The sequence below is a fragment of the Chionomys nivalis genome, chromosome 20 (genome assembly GCF_950005125.1).
Source record: "Chionomys nivalis chromosome 20, mChiNiv1.1, whole genome shotgun sequence".
Taxonomy (NCBI): domain Eukaryota; kingdom Metazoa; phylum Chordata; class Mammalia; order Rodentia; family Cricetidae; genus Chionomys; species Chionomys nivalis.
Window position 1 is genome coordinate 24,458,515 of NC_080105.1, and position 12,424 is coordinate 24,470,938.

Consider the following 12,424-nt stretch of genomic DNA (forward strand, 5'->3'; position numbering starts at 1 on the left):
TAAACGCCAACCCCAGTGCTTACCGCTGATTGGCGGACTGACTGAGAGCACCGCCCCCCAGCGCGTGCACGGCCGCGCGGTGGGTGTGTCCTAGCGGGAGGGGGGAGCGTGCGCGCTCCCGGAAGGCGCCGAGCACCGGAAAGGGGGCGGGGCTGGGCGGCGGCGGCGCGCGCTCCCGGAAGGTGCGCACCGGGTGCGCGGGTGGGAGGGACTGGTCGGCAGCGGGGCGGCGGGGAAGCGGAGCCTGGGGACGGGTGTCGGCGGCAGGGCTCCTGAGGGAAGGGCGTCACGATGAACACCGTGCTGTCGCGCGCCAACTCGCTCTTCGCCTTCTCGCTGAGCGTGATGGCGGCGCTCACCTTCGGCTGCTTCATCACCACCGCCTTCAAAGACCGGAGCGTCCCGGTGCGGCTGCACGTCTCGCGGATCATGCTGTGAGTGCGGCCGGGCGGGGCTGCCGGGGCTGGGCTAGGGTGTGCGCGCCCGCCGGGACCTGTCCCCGCAGGCTCCGCCACCGCGGGGGACACGGGGTCCGGTAGCCTTGGGACCCCAGCCCTGCGCGGTCAGCTCCGGAGTGGCCTGGGTCGGCGCTCCCCTTCCTTCCTGTTCTTCACGCCCCTCACCCACGCTGGCCAATGAGCGAGCAACACACCAGCACACCCACACCCGCGCTTCCGCCTGGCGCGTCCCCGCCTGCGAGCACGCGTGGGGTCGCCGGTGTCACCCCTTGCCAGCCCGAGGCTCAGGCGGTTCAGTGGGTGACTCTGGTGTCACGGCCCTCCACAGTTGGTTCTTTTTGACAGTCCCTTTAGGACGCCTTTCTCCTTCTGGACACACCGCCGCTGCCTTGAACTGTGTATGTGAATCTAGACAGGGTGCACCGGGCGGTTTAAACACCCCAGCCTTGGATTCAGTGCATTCTTGTTACTTTGTCATTCTTTTAGCCAGCAAACTGGATAAATGTTTGGAGACACTAAAAATAGAATGTCACAGTGACTGCCCGCCCGTGCTGCCTGTTTTATTTATAGCATTCCCCTCTTTTTTTTTTTCTTTCACTTCTGTAATTAATAATTTAATTCTTGTTTGCTCTTTGCGGCCTTCTATAATCTGTCCTTCCCGTAGTTTATTTATTTTTGGTCAGAATCACAAGTGTCCCCTCCCTTCGATTACTGCAGCTGCTGCTTTGTTTTTTTTCTTTCTTTCTTTCTTTTTTTTTTTTTTTTGATTTCTCATTTAGTCTTTATTGGTTTTTATTCGATGCTGTTGATGATGAAAAGAAGTGTGGTTTAGATACCAGCCCCACCGTTACTTTCAGTTCTCTGAGGGCATAGATGAACTTGATGCGAGTTAAACGTTGATGTGATCCTAAATAGGTTTCTTGCTCTCCTGCTTGCTAGTTTTTGTTGCTAGCGAAGAAAGTAACTGGCAGGATTGTTGTACAGATTTAGGATATTTGTGGGGAGGACGTGGTGGCTCTGCCATATGCTGTGCTCTCATGAACAGGTGCTGTTTCCCAGGTCACCTTGTGGCCGCTCACAGCTCTCAAATTCACTCTTCTTACCTGCTCTCCGTGAAGTTATTTGTGTTTTCTTTTTATGTTTTATCTTCCGCTGTGTTTTCTCAAAAGTTCTCTTCAGGCAAATGAAAATAGCCGACTTCCTTCTTTTATATTGAATTATAATACTTAATTACTTTTACACTTACAGTTTCTCTTTTACCCATTTCTTCGTGAGTTTTATATTTTACTGGTGCACACTGCTGTCCCTTGCAGGTTTAAGTGGTGTAAATTTTGTGTGATGCCCCAAAGAGATGGTGAAACCTTTATCTTTACTTCTAGAAAAAATGTAGAAGACTTCACTGGCCCTCGAGAAAGAAGCGACCTGGGGTTCATCACGTTTGATATAACTGCTGATATCCTTCACCAGAAGTGTTCAGTTGTTTTTTCTGTAGGTTTGAAATGAGGTGTAGGCGTAGGTGTTTGAGGATGCGTGAGTATGAATATTGACTCTACCACAGCTCGGTTCTTTCATCAGCAAAACAGTGTTGATATTTCCTTGTTCACACTTCATGAAAAGTTAATAGTGTGAATATTTCTTAATTTTTCATGTAAACATTAATTTGAACCTAGGAAAGAAAAGATAAAAGATCATTTTGGTTAAGAAAAAATTCACCAGAGCTTATCTTGCCTAGATATAGTCCATTTTCAGTCCCAAATAATTCCCTGTCTTTTATTATAGAAAACAATCAAAAAAAAAAAAAACCATAAGCTGCTGGGCAGTGGTGGCACACACTTTTAATTCCTGCACTTGGGAGGCAGAGGCGGGCAGATCTTGAGTTTGAAACCAGCCAGGTCTACAGAATGAGTTCCAGGACAGCCAGGGCTGATAGAGAAGCCCTGTCTCAAAAATCAAACAACAACAAGAAAACCAAACTCCATATCTTCATGAAGTGAGTGAGCCAAAATGAGCTGTTTCCCCTTTATCTCGAGCTTCTGTCTTCAGCAGCTCATCATCTTGGTAACTTTAGGGCCACAGTTTAGAATCCTGGCAGTGTATTATTATTATTATGTTATGGAGATTGGTTGTATTAAGCATTTGACTGTAACATGTGTTTGACAGGTATACCTGCTGTTCATTCTGAAACCATTTGCAGTTTTTAATGAAACAAATTATTGGATTTAGTTACAGAATAGGAGTTAGTTTTTTTATTTTATTTTATTCTTTTTTAATTAAAATTTCCGTCTTCTCCCCGTTTCCCATTTCCCTCCCCCTCCTCCCACGTATTGCCCCCTCCCCCACTCCCCTCCCCCTCTCCCCACTCCATTCCCCCTCCCTCTCAATACTGAAGAGCAGTCCAAATTCCCTGCCCTGCGGGAAGACCAAGGTCCTCCCACTTCTATCTAGGTTCAGGAAGGTGAGCGTCTAAACAGGCTAGGCTCCCACAAAGCCAGTTCGTGTATTAGGATCGAAACCTAGTGCCATTGTCCTTGGCTTCTCATCAGCCTTCATTGTCCGCCATGTTCAGAGAGTCCGGTTTCAACCCATGCTTATTCAGTCACAGTCCAGCTGGCCTTGGTGGGCTCCCAATAGATCAGTTCCACTGTCACAGTGGGTGGGTGCACCCCTCATGGTCCTGACTTCCTTGTTCATGTTCTCCCTCCTTCTGCTCCTCATTTGGACCTTAATAGCTCAGTCCTTTGCTCCAAATTGGGTCTCTGTCTCTATCTCAATCCATCGCCAGATGAAGGTTCTAAGGTGATATGCAAGATATTCATCAGTATAGGATAGGGTCATTTCAGGTTCCCTCTTCTCAGTTGCCCAAGGTACCAGCTGGGGACATCTCCCTGGACACCTGTGAGCCCCTCTAGAGTCAAGTCTCTTGCCAACCCTAAGATGGCTCCCTTAGTTAGGATATATATTTCTCTGTTCCCGTATCCACCCTTCCTATATCCCAACCATCCCATTCCCCCAAGCTCCCCCCATCTTCCCCTTCTCACATTTCTCACCCCATTTCCCCTTAGCCCCATGCCACCTCTCCCGCAAATTCCCAGTTTTTGCCCAGCCTTCTTGTCTACTTCCCCTCTCCAGGCAGATGACTATACGTTTTTCTTTGGGTTCACTTTCTTATTTAGCTTCTCTAGGATCACAAATTATATGCTCAATGTCCTTTATTTATGGCTAGAAACCAATTATGAGTGAGTACATCCCATGTTCCTCTTTTTGGGTCTGGGATACCTCACTCAGGATAGTGTTTTCTATTTCCGTCCATTTGCATGCAAAATTCGAGAAGTCATTGTTTTTTACTGCTGAGTAGTACTCTAATATGTATATATTCCACACTTTCTTCATCCATTCCTCCATTGAAGGGCATCTAGGTTGTTTCCAGGTTCTGGCTATTACAAACAATGCTGCTATGAACATAGTTGAACAGATACTTTTGTCATATGATAGGGCATCTCTTGGGAGAATGGTAACCTGTCCTAACGCACAACCCTTTCAAATGTGCTGGATCTTGCCATATATTATCCTGTATTTTTATCTTAAAATGGTGATTTGGTATACTTCTGGACTGCCTATTGTATTTTGTTTTAATGTTCATGTTGCTATGGATGTTTTAAGACTGATATTTCTTTGGAAGTTGTGGACTGCTTTGCAATCTTTAGAGTCCTTAATTTGTTTACATCTAGAGAATATATTTGATTGGAATGTTAAGCAGTTATTTCTCTATTTGTCAGCAGAGTATTCAACAAAAAATAATGTAAGTATTTATCTAAGTATGTTGTAATAATTTCTTTTTAATATTATTTTGTGTGAAAGAATATAATTTTAAAAGTTACCTGTTAGAAAGTAGTTCATTCAGGGATTGGACCCACTGAGTCTGTTTACTGGCCCAAGAATATCAATTTTTATATATTCAAAATATCTGACCTGCATACTTATTTAAAAAACAACAACAACAGAACAAATCACGCTTATGGAGAGATTACTCTGGTAAGAAAGCTCTCTCCCCTGCAGTAGTTTGTTGATACTGTGTGTGTCTTAGCTCTCTAGCATTACAGGGTCCAGAAAGAAATACGTGCTGTCTAACAGCAGAGCATTGTTTGATTGCCTTAGCTTCTCTGGTAGAACCACTGCTGAAGGTATGCAGTGATCTGGCACATCAAACTGAGATACATATAGACAAATCATCGCTTCTATGTTGTTTTTGCCAAAGCAGTTCTGTGTTTCTCATTAGTGTAGGTAGGTAATTTGTAATTAAAGATGGGTCTGTTTTTTATTTAACCTGTATTATTTATTGTTGTTGTTATTGTTACTATTTTATTTACTGGCCTGTATTGGCAGCATGTTAAACAGCTTATGTAGTAATTTTTGGCACTACATCTAATTACTTGGTGTATATATCTTATTCCGGGTATTTCATTGGGCACTGAGAATATTGGAGTGAGTGAACTTTAAATCAACAAAATATATTTTAAAGATAGCAGAAATGCTGTCCTTCAAAATAAGAGTTCTGCATTTTAAAAATAAAAAAAAACCTTGTTCTTTAAAATAAGAGTAACTGCTGTACATAAACACTATTTTTTGGGTATAAAAAAATTATAAGGATCAGTGTTACTCTTACGGTGAGCACATGTAAACTGTTTTTGTAATTCTGGTTTACCTCAGTAAGTCCAGTAAACTAACACTTAAATTTTGAATTTGAAGTGATAATGTTTCTGAGTTATCTCAGTGACTTTGAATTTGATGTAGGCCTTGAACCAAGTCGTCCTTTGGGACAAGATCGTTTTGAGAGGTGATAATCCGAAGCTGCTTTTGAAAGACATGAAGACAAAGTATTTTTTCTTTGATGATGGAAATGGCCTCAAGTGAGTGAATCTTTGTCATTTTTAACATTCTTAAGTAAGGTTGGTGAGAGGAAGATGAAGTGTATTTTTGTTTTAAAGAAAAGATATTGTACCTGGGGAAATAGCTCAGTGGTAGGACACTTGCTTGGCATGCACAGGATCTGGTTCAACTCTGAAGACAGGAAGGAAGGGAAGGAGATAGGGCTAGGGACGGGGGACTAGGAGCACATTACGAAAACCTGAACAAACTGTAAGATTGATGATGTATAAAAACAGGAATTCCCTTGAATATTGATCCTCCACCCCGCCCCTCCCTCTGTGGTGCTGGGATTATAGGCATGCCCCACCAACCCAGTTCATGCGGTGTTTTATTCATGTGAGCTTTTTGTTCCTAATTAATGGCAGCTGCGAGTTTAGGTTGGTCATTTAGGTTACCTATGGGTTAATGCTGGTGTCCTCTAGTGCTGTCTGTAGATTTCAAATAGGATGAAGAAATCGTTCTGTTTTGTCTATTAGAAATAGCTGGTTATAAATTAAGTATGTGGCCCCATAGTACTTGATTGAAAGTATTTTTATTAAATGACTGTTCTGCTAACCTTTGTTTATTACATCTTTTTGTAGGGGCAACAGGAATGTTACATTGACGCTCTCTTGGAATGTTGTACCAAATGCTGGGATTCTCCCTCTCGTGACAGGATCAGGACATGTATCTGTCCCATTTCCAGATACCTATGAAATAACGAAGAGTTACTAAATTATTGTGAATTTGAAGCATATTTTTATACATGATGAATTACATCTCATATCTTTCCTGTGTCTTCATTTGTTTTGGTTATAGTTTTCTTTTTCTTTCGGTTTTGGGATAAGAACGACTAACGTCAAAAGACAGAGATGAAGTGAAAGGTTCTGGGTTGCTTAAGCTTAGCTTTGCTGACAAAGTGAAGACCGCCAGAGAGGAGTAGTTAAGAATGGGACAGCTGCAGAGGAAGACCCATGTAAGCAGGGTTGAATATTTCTTTTATTTGCATTGTCTTATGGAATATAAAATGAGCATAAAGGGCTGTTAAACTCCCAGGTGTCTACAGAGTTAGAAGATTTCTTAATTATTTGTTTTGTGTTCGTGCAAGTTGACAATGACTGTGACTTACACCTGAACACTCTCTTTTATCTTTTAGCGTAAGTTAGATTATTGGGAACATTAATGTGGCTCTTGGAAGTCTGGTTTACAAAAGAGCACAGTGGTAAAATTGTATTCCATTTGTTTTAGAAATACCCATAATGCTTGTCTTCCTTAGGTTACTAGCAGCTTTTTTCAAACGAAGACCAAGAACCTCTTTGTATGCTGTAAAATCTTGCAAGCTCATTTTAAAATCTTAACTCAACCATAATGTGTGTCTTTTAGTGCTTCCAGAATGTTCCTTTGTATATCTCTATAAATTTTAAGCTTTGCTATTGATTGAAAGCTGAAAATGTTTGCATGGTTTGCCTCCTGAACTGGATTTGTCCCACTGAACGTGCTGCTGTAATTAGCTCCATATTTTGACAGTTGGAATTGTAAGAATTCTTGTGATGTGCTTTTCCATCTACAGAATTTGCTTGTGTTTGAGTGTTGTCTTGAGTAGTCCTAATGAGGTGGACGCTGCAAATGTTAGCTCTCTGCAGGGGAAGAAACTGAAACCCAGAAATCTACTGACTTGCACCCAAATTGAATAGCAAGTAGTGGAGTTCTCTTATACCTCAGTTTGCACAGCAATCCCACTCACCTAATACTATGATGGTTTTTGTTATTTCCCATTCCTTCTGGAAGTGATGGAGTATGAAACTAGTTTTCCAATCGCCAGCAACACACACGGTGATACTTTTTCTGTGCATATTCATTTTTACACACAGTAATGTTTTTGTCTGTGACTATTCATTTTTATCCAAACTAAAACTACCTAGGTTTATAAAATAATTTAGAGATTAAATACATTATATATAACTAACTATATAATTATATTTGACATGAAATATTTTTTTGCGGCCATCAGCGCCCTCAGTTACCAGTTGCAGATTGGCTACTCTTAATCCAAGAACAGGCAGTGTAGGTACATGCAAGCAGTAACCCAAAACGGGCTGTTTTCTAGCACTAGCATAAATTGACTAGTGTTTTTTCTGTTTACCTCATTTGAAGTGTATCGTTGCTTGGTGATACTCGTTTTAGCAGCTCTTGTGTGTGGTGGTGCAGTTCTTACAAACGCATGTGCATGAGGTTTTCAAATCAGAAAGGTCAAAGGTACAGCCTGAGTTTGGCACTAGCAGTTTCATTAAACATTTCAGGCTGTCTGTTTCCTTGTCTATAAAAAGGATTCTTTACTGCGATACACATCTGAAGTGTTTGCTGTTCAGCAGCTCATGAACAGGAAATCACGTTAGTCATCTGAAGTCAGGGAGGTGATGGAGAGATTATCACATAGTTCATAGTGGTCCGAGCTTCTGTTACATTTTAGACCTATAAAGTTGAGCTTTATACATTGAACATATACTAGCTGTGGAAAATCTGCAAGCATCAAAGCTTAGAATATGTGGGTGTGTCCTGGTTAAGGAAGCCATGAACAAGCCTGTAGATTAAAGCCCGACCTCTGTTCTACTAGTAGTTCACTACGTTCCGTGATGAGTGGATCTGTTAGTCCAGCACAGACTAGAACTGAAGATGTCTAGAGTTACTGTTCATTTGAACAGCCCAATTTTAGGAGTTTGGTAAGGAAAGCACAGCTTGTAAATGTGACTAAGGAGCTGCCCCGGATATTGCTGACCCAGTGCACCTCTAGCCCTGTTTCTCAGGAACTCAGTTTGGTGTTGCACAGCGTTACTAGTTTGTGGTAGTTCCGACCTTACATACTCTGTGTGTTTGAGCATCTCTAGTCTCTATTTCAGAGAAGTCTCGTCAGGTCTCGAAGAGACTTGGTGCTTCAGATTTTAACAAGCCAAGGTAATCTATGGATAGAGTCTGAGCCCATAGCTGATTCTTGGAAAAGGGGATAATTGCAAGCTACTTAGTAGGGTGATTGCGGTTAGAAATGGGTAAAATGTAGCACTCAGCGTATCGCTTCAGGCTCACCTAGAAACAGCTTCCTCTGGAGCTGTAGGACCATGCATTGCATTTGCTGTCCTTATGCCGAAAGGAAAATTGCAACATCAGAAACTGTTAAAAATGTAATAGGAGCATTGGTTGGTTTGAATGTCTTTTCTGATAATTATCTTACAGTTCGTCAACGGTCTGGCTAGTCAGTTCTTCGTGTGAAGAAATGGACTTTAAGGATCTAAAGTTTTGGATGGGGGCTGGTACAGGTTAGTGGAGGTTTTGCTTTGTTATACTTTGAATTAACATGTAATAGGTCTACAGAGGAGACCTTGTAGCTGTGACCTTTGATTGTAAGCAAACATCTGTCTATTTCAAAAGTTTCCCTCGCTTTCAGTAGCAGGCCTGTGTACTTTACCATGAGACTGCCAATGGTTCAGAGATGTATGTTTCAAAAAAAGTTATTCCATAGTTTTTTATGCAATTTGGGAAATTGTTTACTTAAAAAAATAAATTCACAAGAAAATATTCCATAAAAATGCTGAATATATATGTGAAGATTTTCTTAATTACAATAAATATTCAACATTTTTTAAATAAAATGAGTTCTTTTCTGAGTAAAAGTATGTATTTTAAAGCTGTCCATATATGTGCATTGGGAAGCTGCTAAACTGAAAGTAAACCCAGTTGTAGTGAACATCAGGTTTTAGGAAGGAGTGCACAGCCGGACTTTGGAGGCTCATTACACTCAGGATGTGCTGGAGGCTGTGTGCCCCTGTGCTAGACTGTAAGTCCTTTGAGCGCTGCTGTCAGATCTGCCCTTGTATCCTGCCCAGCACCCAGCACAGTGTCTGGCAAATGATAGGCAGAGCCCAATCAATATTGGTGGCATAGTGCTTGTGTCTGATCTAGCCTCAGGAACTGTCTTATTCATTGTCCCCTTTCTGAATGCTGCTTTTTTGATTTTCTCTCTCCTGGTTTCTCTTCCTGTGTCTTCAAACTCAGTTACACTGTCCAGTGAGGTACCTGGTGGTGTTGCCCCAGGTTCTGTCACTGCTCTCTCCCGGGTTTTCACAGTGAGAGAACTGAGTGGCCGTGACAAGAAGAGCCAAGGAAGCAGTACAAAACCTTAACAGACGGAAGCAAAATACTCAAACTGCTTCTTAAGTATAGCTCTGAAGAGGTGAAGCTCACTGCACAGCTGTTTGAAAGCCAGGTGTATGTCGTGACCTTTGCTTGGGCATTAGCTCTGGCTTCGTCCAGTCGACAGCACTGAACCTACTGAAGTGTGGAAATTCTCCATTTTTTATCTCAAGAGAAAAGTTTCGCCGGGCGGTGGTGGCGCACGCCTTTAATCCCAGCACTCGGGAGGCAGAGGCAGGCGGATCTCTGTGAGTTCGAGACCAGCCTGGTCTACAAGAGCTAGTTGCAGGACAGGCTCCAAAACCACAGAGAAACCCTGACTCAAAAAAAAAAAGAGAGAAGAGTTTCTCAGAAGGAACCCGTATCAGCAAACTTAGACAAAATTGTTCCATCAAAATAAAATCAATGAGCTTATTGTCTTCCATTGGGTAATAAGAGGTTTGGGACTGGGTTTCTATCCTTCCCCAGGAGCATCCCCCCTCGTGCTCGAACATTCTTTGCTCCTTAGAAGTTTTGCTTCACACTTTTGTCCTCTTACTTTTTCCCTGGAAAAGAGTAAAAGCAAAACCTCGGCTTCCGGTACCCTTGCCTGATGTGTACTGATCCCCTTCAGTACTTCGGTATGAATATATGCAGACACCACGTTTGAAGGAGCCCTCAAGCCTCTCCCTGCGCCTTTCACTTATCTGTGGGTACTTGGAGGTCGGCGTTTTGGAGTTGGCAAAAAAAGTGCCGATTAAAATTAAACATTTGAGACAGAAAATACAGTTCATGCGTGTGCCTCATCCACATTCCCTCTTGTGGGCCTGGAATGGCTACAGCTTTCCTAGCTAGTGACTTAATACAAAGAATGGGAAGGGACTCACTGTAGTGACGAGAGGACTCGGGTGCAGTGCGGATCTGGAATAGCTTGAGCTTGGTGGGAACTGGATCCCCAGGACTCTTCCCAATGGGTGTCTGCTAGGTTAGAGAAGCAGGAGAGGCTTCAGTGGCTGCTACTGCCTTCTAGACACAACCCAGAAATGCCATCAGATGGTTGCTGTCTGGTCAATGTTGGAAAGCCCAGTTAAGCACCGAGCTAACCCAAAGCTCCATATAAGGTAACAAAATTTCTCTAGCTTAAGTGAATTGACTTTTACTCATGTGTAGCTGTTGTGGTTGTTAAAGAATCCTTGAGCAAGGTGTGATGGAAGGGCTCATGCCTTATAGTTTTGGGGACTGTCGCCTAAGGATTTAACGTTCTTTCACCCCATGGATTTGAATTAATTGGGTAAGGGTTCAAAAATAAGAAAAAAAATTCCCCTGCTCTAGTGTTATACCATCAACATGTTCTAGGGGTAAATGGATTCCACCGCCCAGTATTGATGCAAGGGGCATGTGGGAAACAGTTTTCAGCTGGGCAACTGCTTCTCGGAAGCACACTTGTAAGAAGCCAAACTTTTGCTCAGTGCAGTTGTTCTCAACCTTCCTAATGTTGCGACCCCTTAATACAGTTCCAGATGTTGTGACCCCAGCCATAACATTTTCATTGCCACTCCAGAACTAAATTTGCTACTGTTATGAATTGTAAATATCTGTGTTTTCTGATGGTCTTAGGTGACGTCTGTGGAAGGGTTGCAACCCACAGGTTGAGGCCACTAGCATACCTAATTATGCTGCCACTTGGTGTTCACCAGCTGGAACCAGCAAGAACCAGTTGTCAGGAGTATGTTTGTTTTGTTTTTAATTTGGATGTGTGCGCACATTTGGTGTGTGATGTCCAAACATTAAGGATTGATCTGATGGCGACTGACCTGAGCTTTGTAGCTTATTCCTACACTCAGAGACGGAAAAGAAAATATGGTTTTTGTTTGTTTGTTTTTGTTTCATTGTAGCACTTTAGTTTGGCTCTGCCCAGTTTACGTTTCGACCCTCTATGTTTGGTGCTCTTTATATAACTTGATGCAGTTTAAATATATAAAAGACACTTTGCTGAAGTCTGCTCAAGTTGTTTGACAGCTTACATGCGTAATTGTTGATGGTGTCTGGGCTTGGAAGAAGTAGGAGTGTGACTTAGCTCTGTGTAGGTAATCTGCACTCCCAAGAACATACTAGCACTTTTTTTTTTTTTTTTTTTTGGTTTTTCGAGACAGGGTTTAAGAAGTGTAAGATTAGCTTCCTGGAGCACAGCACAGGAACACATACCTTCCTCACTGTTGATTTCCTTGCTAGTCTCAAACCCAGCAAATGTTTTGCCGAATCATGACTTTGTTATTTTATAGCCTTTGTGTTTGCATGCTTGCAAATGAATACCTATATACATGTGTATACATAAAGCCCTTACTGGTTAGCAGTTTTCTGTATGGAGACTTGGTTTCTTTGTTTTCTTTTAGGATATTTAAATACTTATTGCTGTGTGATTTAATAAAAGGCAAGGAAATGAAAGTGTGTTTAGTACATTTTCTTTACAATTGACCTTTGCTAGCCTTGGGAGATTAATTCTTAAGGACTTCATAAAGACACCCAAATCAAAGATGCTTGACTCCCTTATATAAAATGGTGTAGTGTTTGCACATAATACATATGTACACTTCCTTATACTTTTGAGTTATCTCTTGATTACCTACAATGCCTAAAATAATGTAAATGCTATGTAAAAATTGATGTTATTTAAGGGTGAGGAGAATCTATACGTGTTCAGAACAGACTCAGGCATTGCAGACCTAACCGCATAGCACAGAGCAGCACCAGTTGAACTTCAAACATTTTGTCACACTTAGGTGGATCTGCAGGTGTGAAAACTGTTGATTTGGTTGGCTGGTTGAGGATAGTGGTTTGCCCACATGTTTTGATTTTGGTAAAAATATATCAAAACATCTCATAGTAAATTTTTTATT

General features: G+C 42.1%; 1 protein-coding gene across 1 annotated transcript; it reads left to right on the forward strand.

Moving 5' to 3' along the window:
- The first annotated feature begins 194 nt into the window (after positions 1-194).
- On the forward strand, positions 195-11,972 carry Spcs3 (signal peptidase complex subunit 3). Its single transcript, XM_057752574.1, has 5 exons — positions 195-434; positions 1,838-1,911; positions 4,181-4,257; positions 5,250-5,365; positions 5,966-11,972. The coding sequence occupies exons 1-5, from the start codon at positions 292-294 to the stop codon at positions 6,096-6,098; spliced, it is 543 nt and encodes a 180-aa protein (XP_057608557.1). The 5' UTR covers positions 195-291; the 3' UTR covers positions 6,099-11,972.
- Positions 11,973-12,424: the final 452 nt, after the last annotated feature.

Coding starts and splice junctions, on each gene's coding strand:
- Spcs3 (XM_057752574.1), top strand. CDS start 292: ATGAACACCGTGCTGTCGCGCGCCAACTCGCTCTTCGCCTTCTCGCTG. Junction 435..1,837: donor CACGTCTCGCGGATCATGCT/GTGAGTGCGGCC, acceptor CTTTACTTCTAG/AAAAAATGTAGAAGACTTCA. Junction 4,258..5,249: donor AGTATTCAACAAAAAATAAT/GTAAGTATTTAT, acceptor AATTTGATGTAG/GCCTTGAACCAAGTCGTCCT.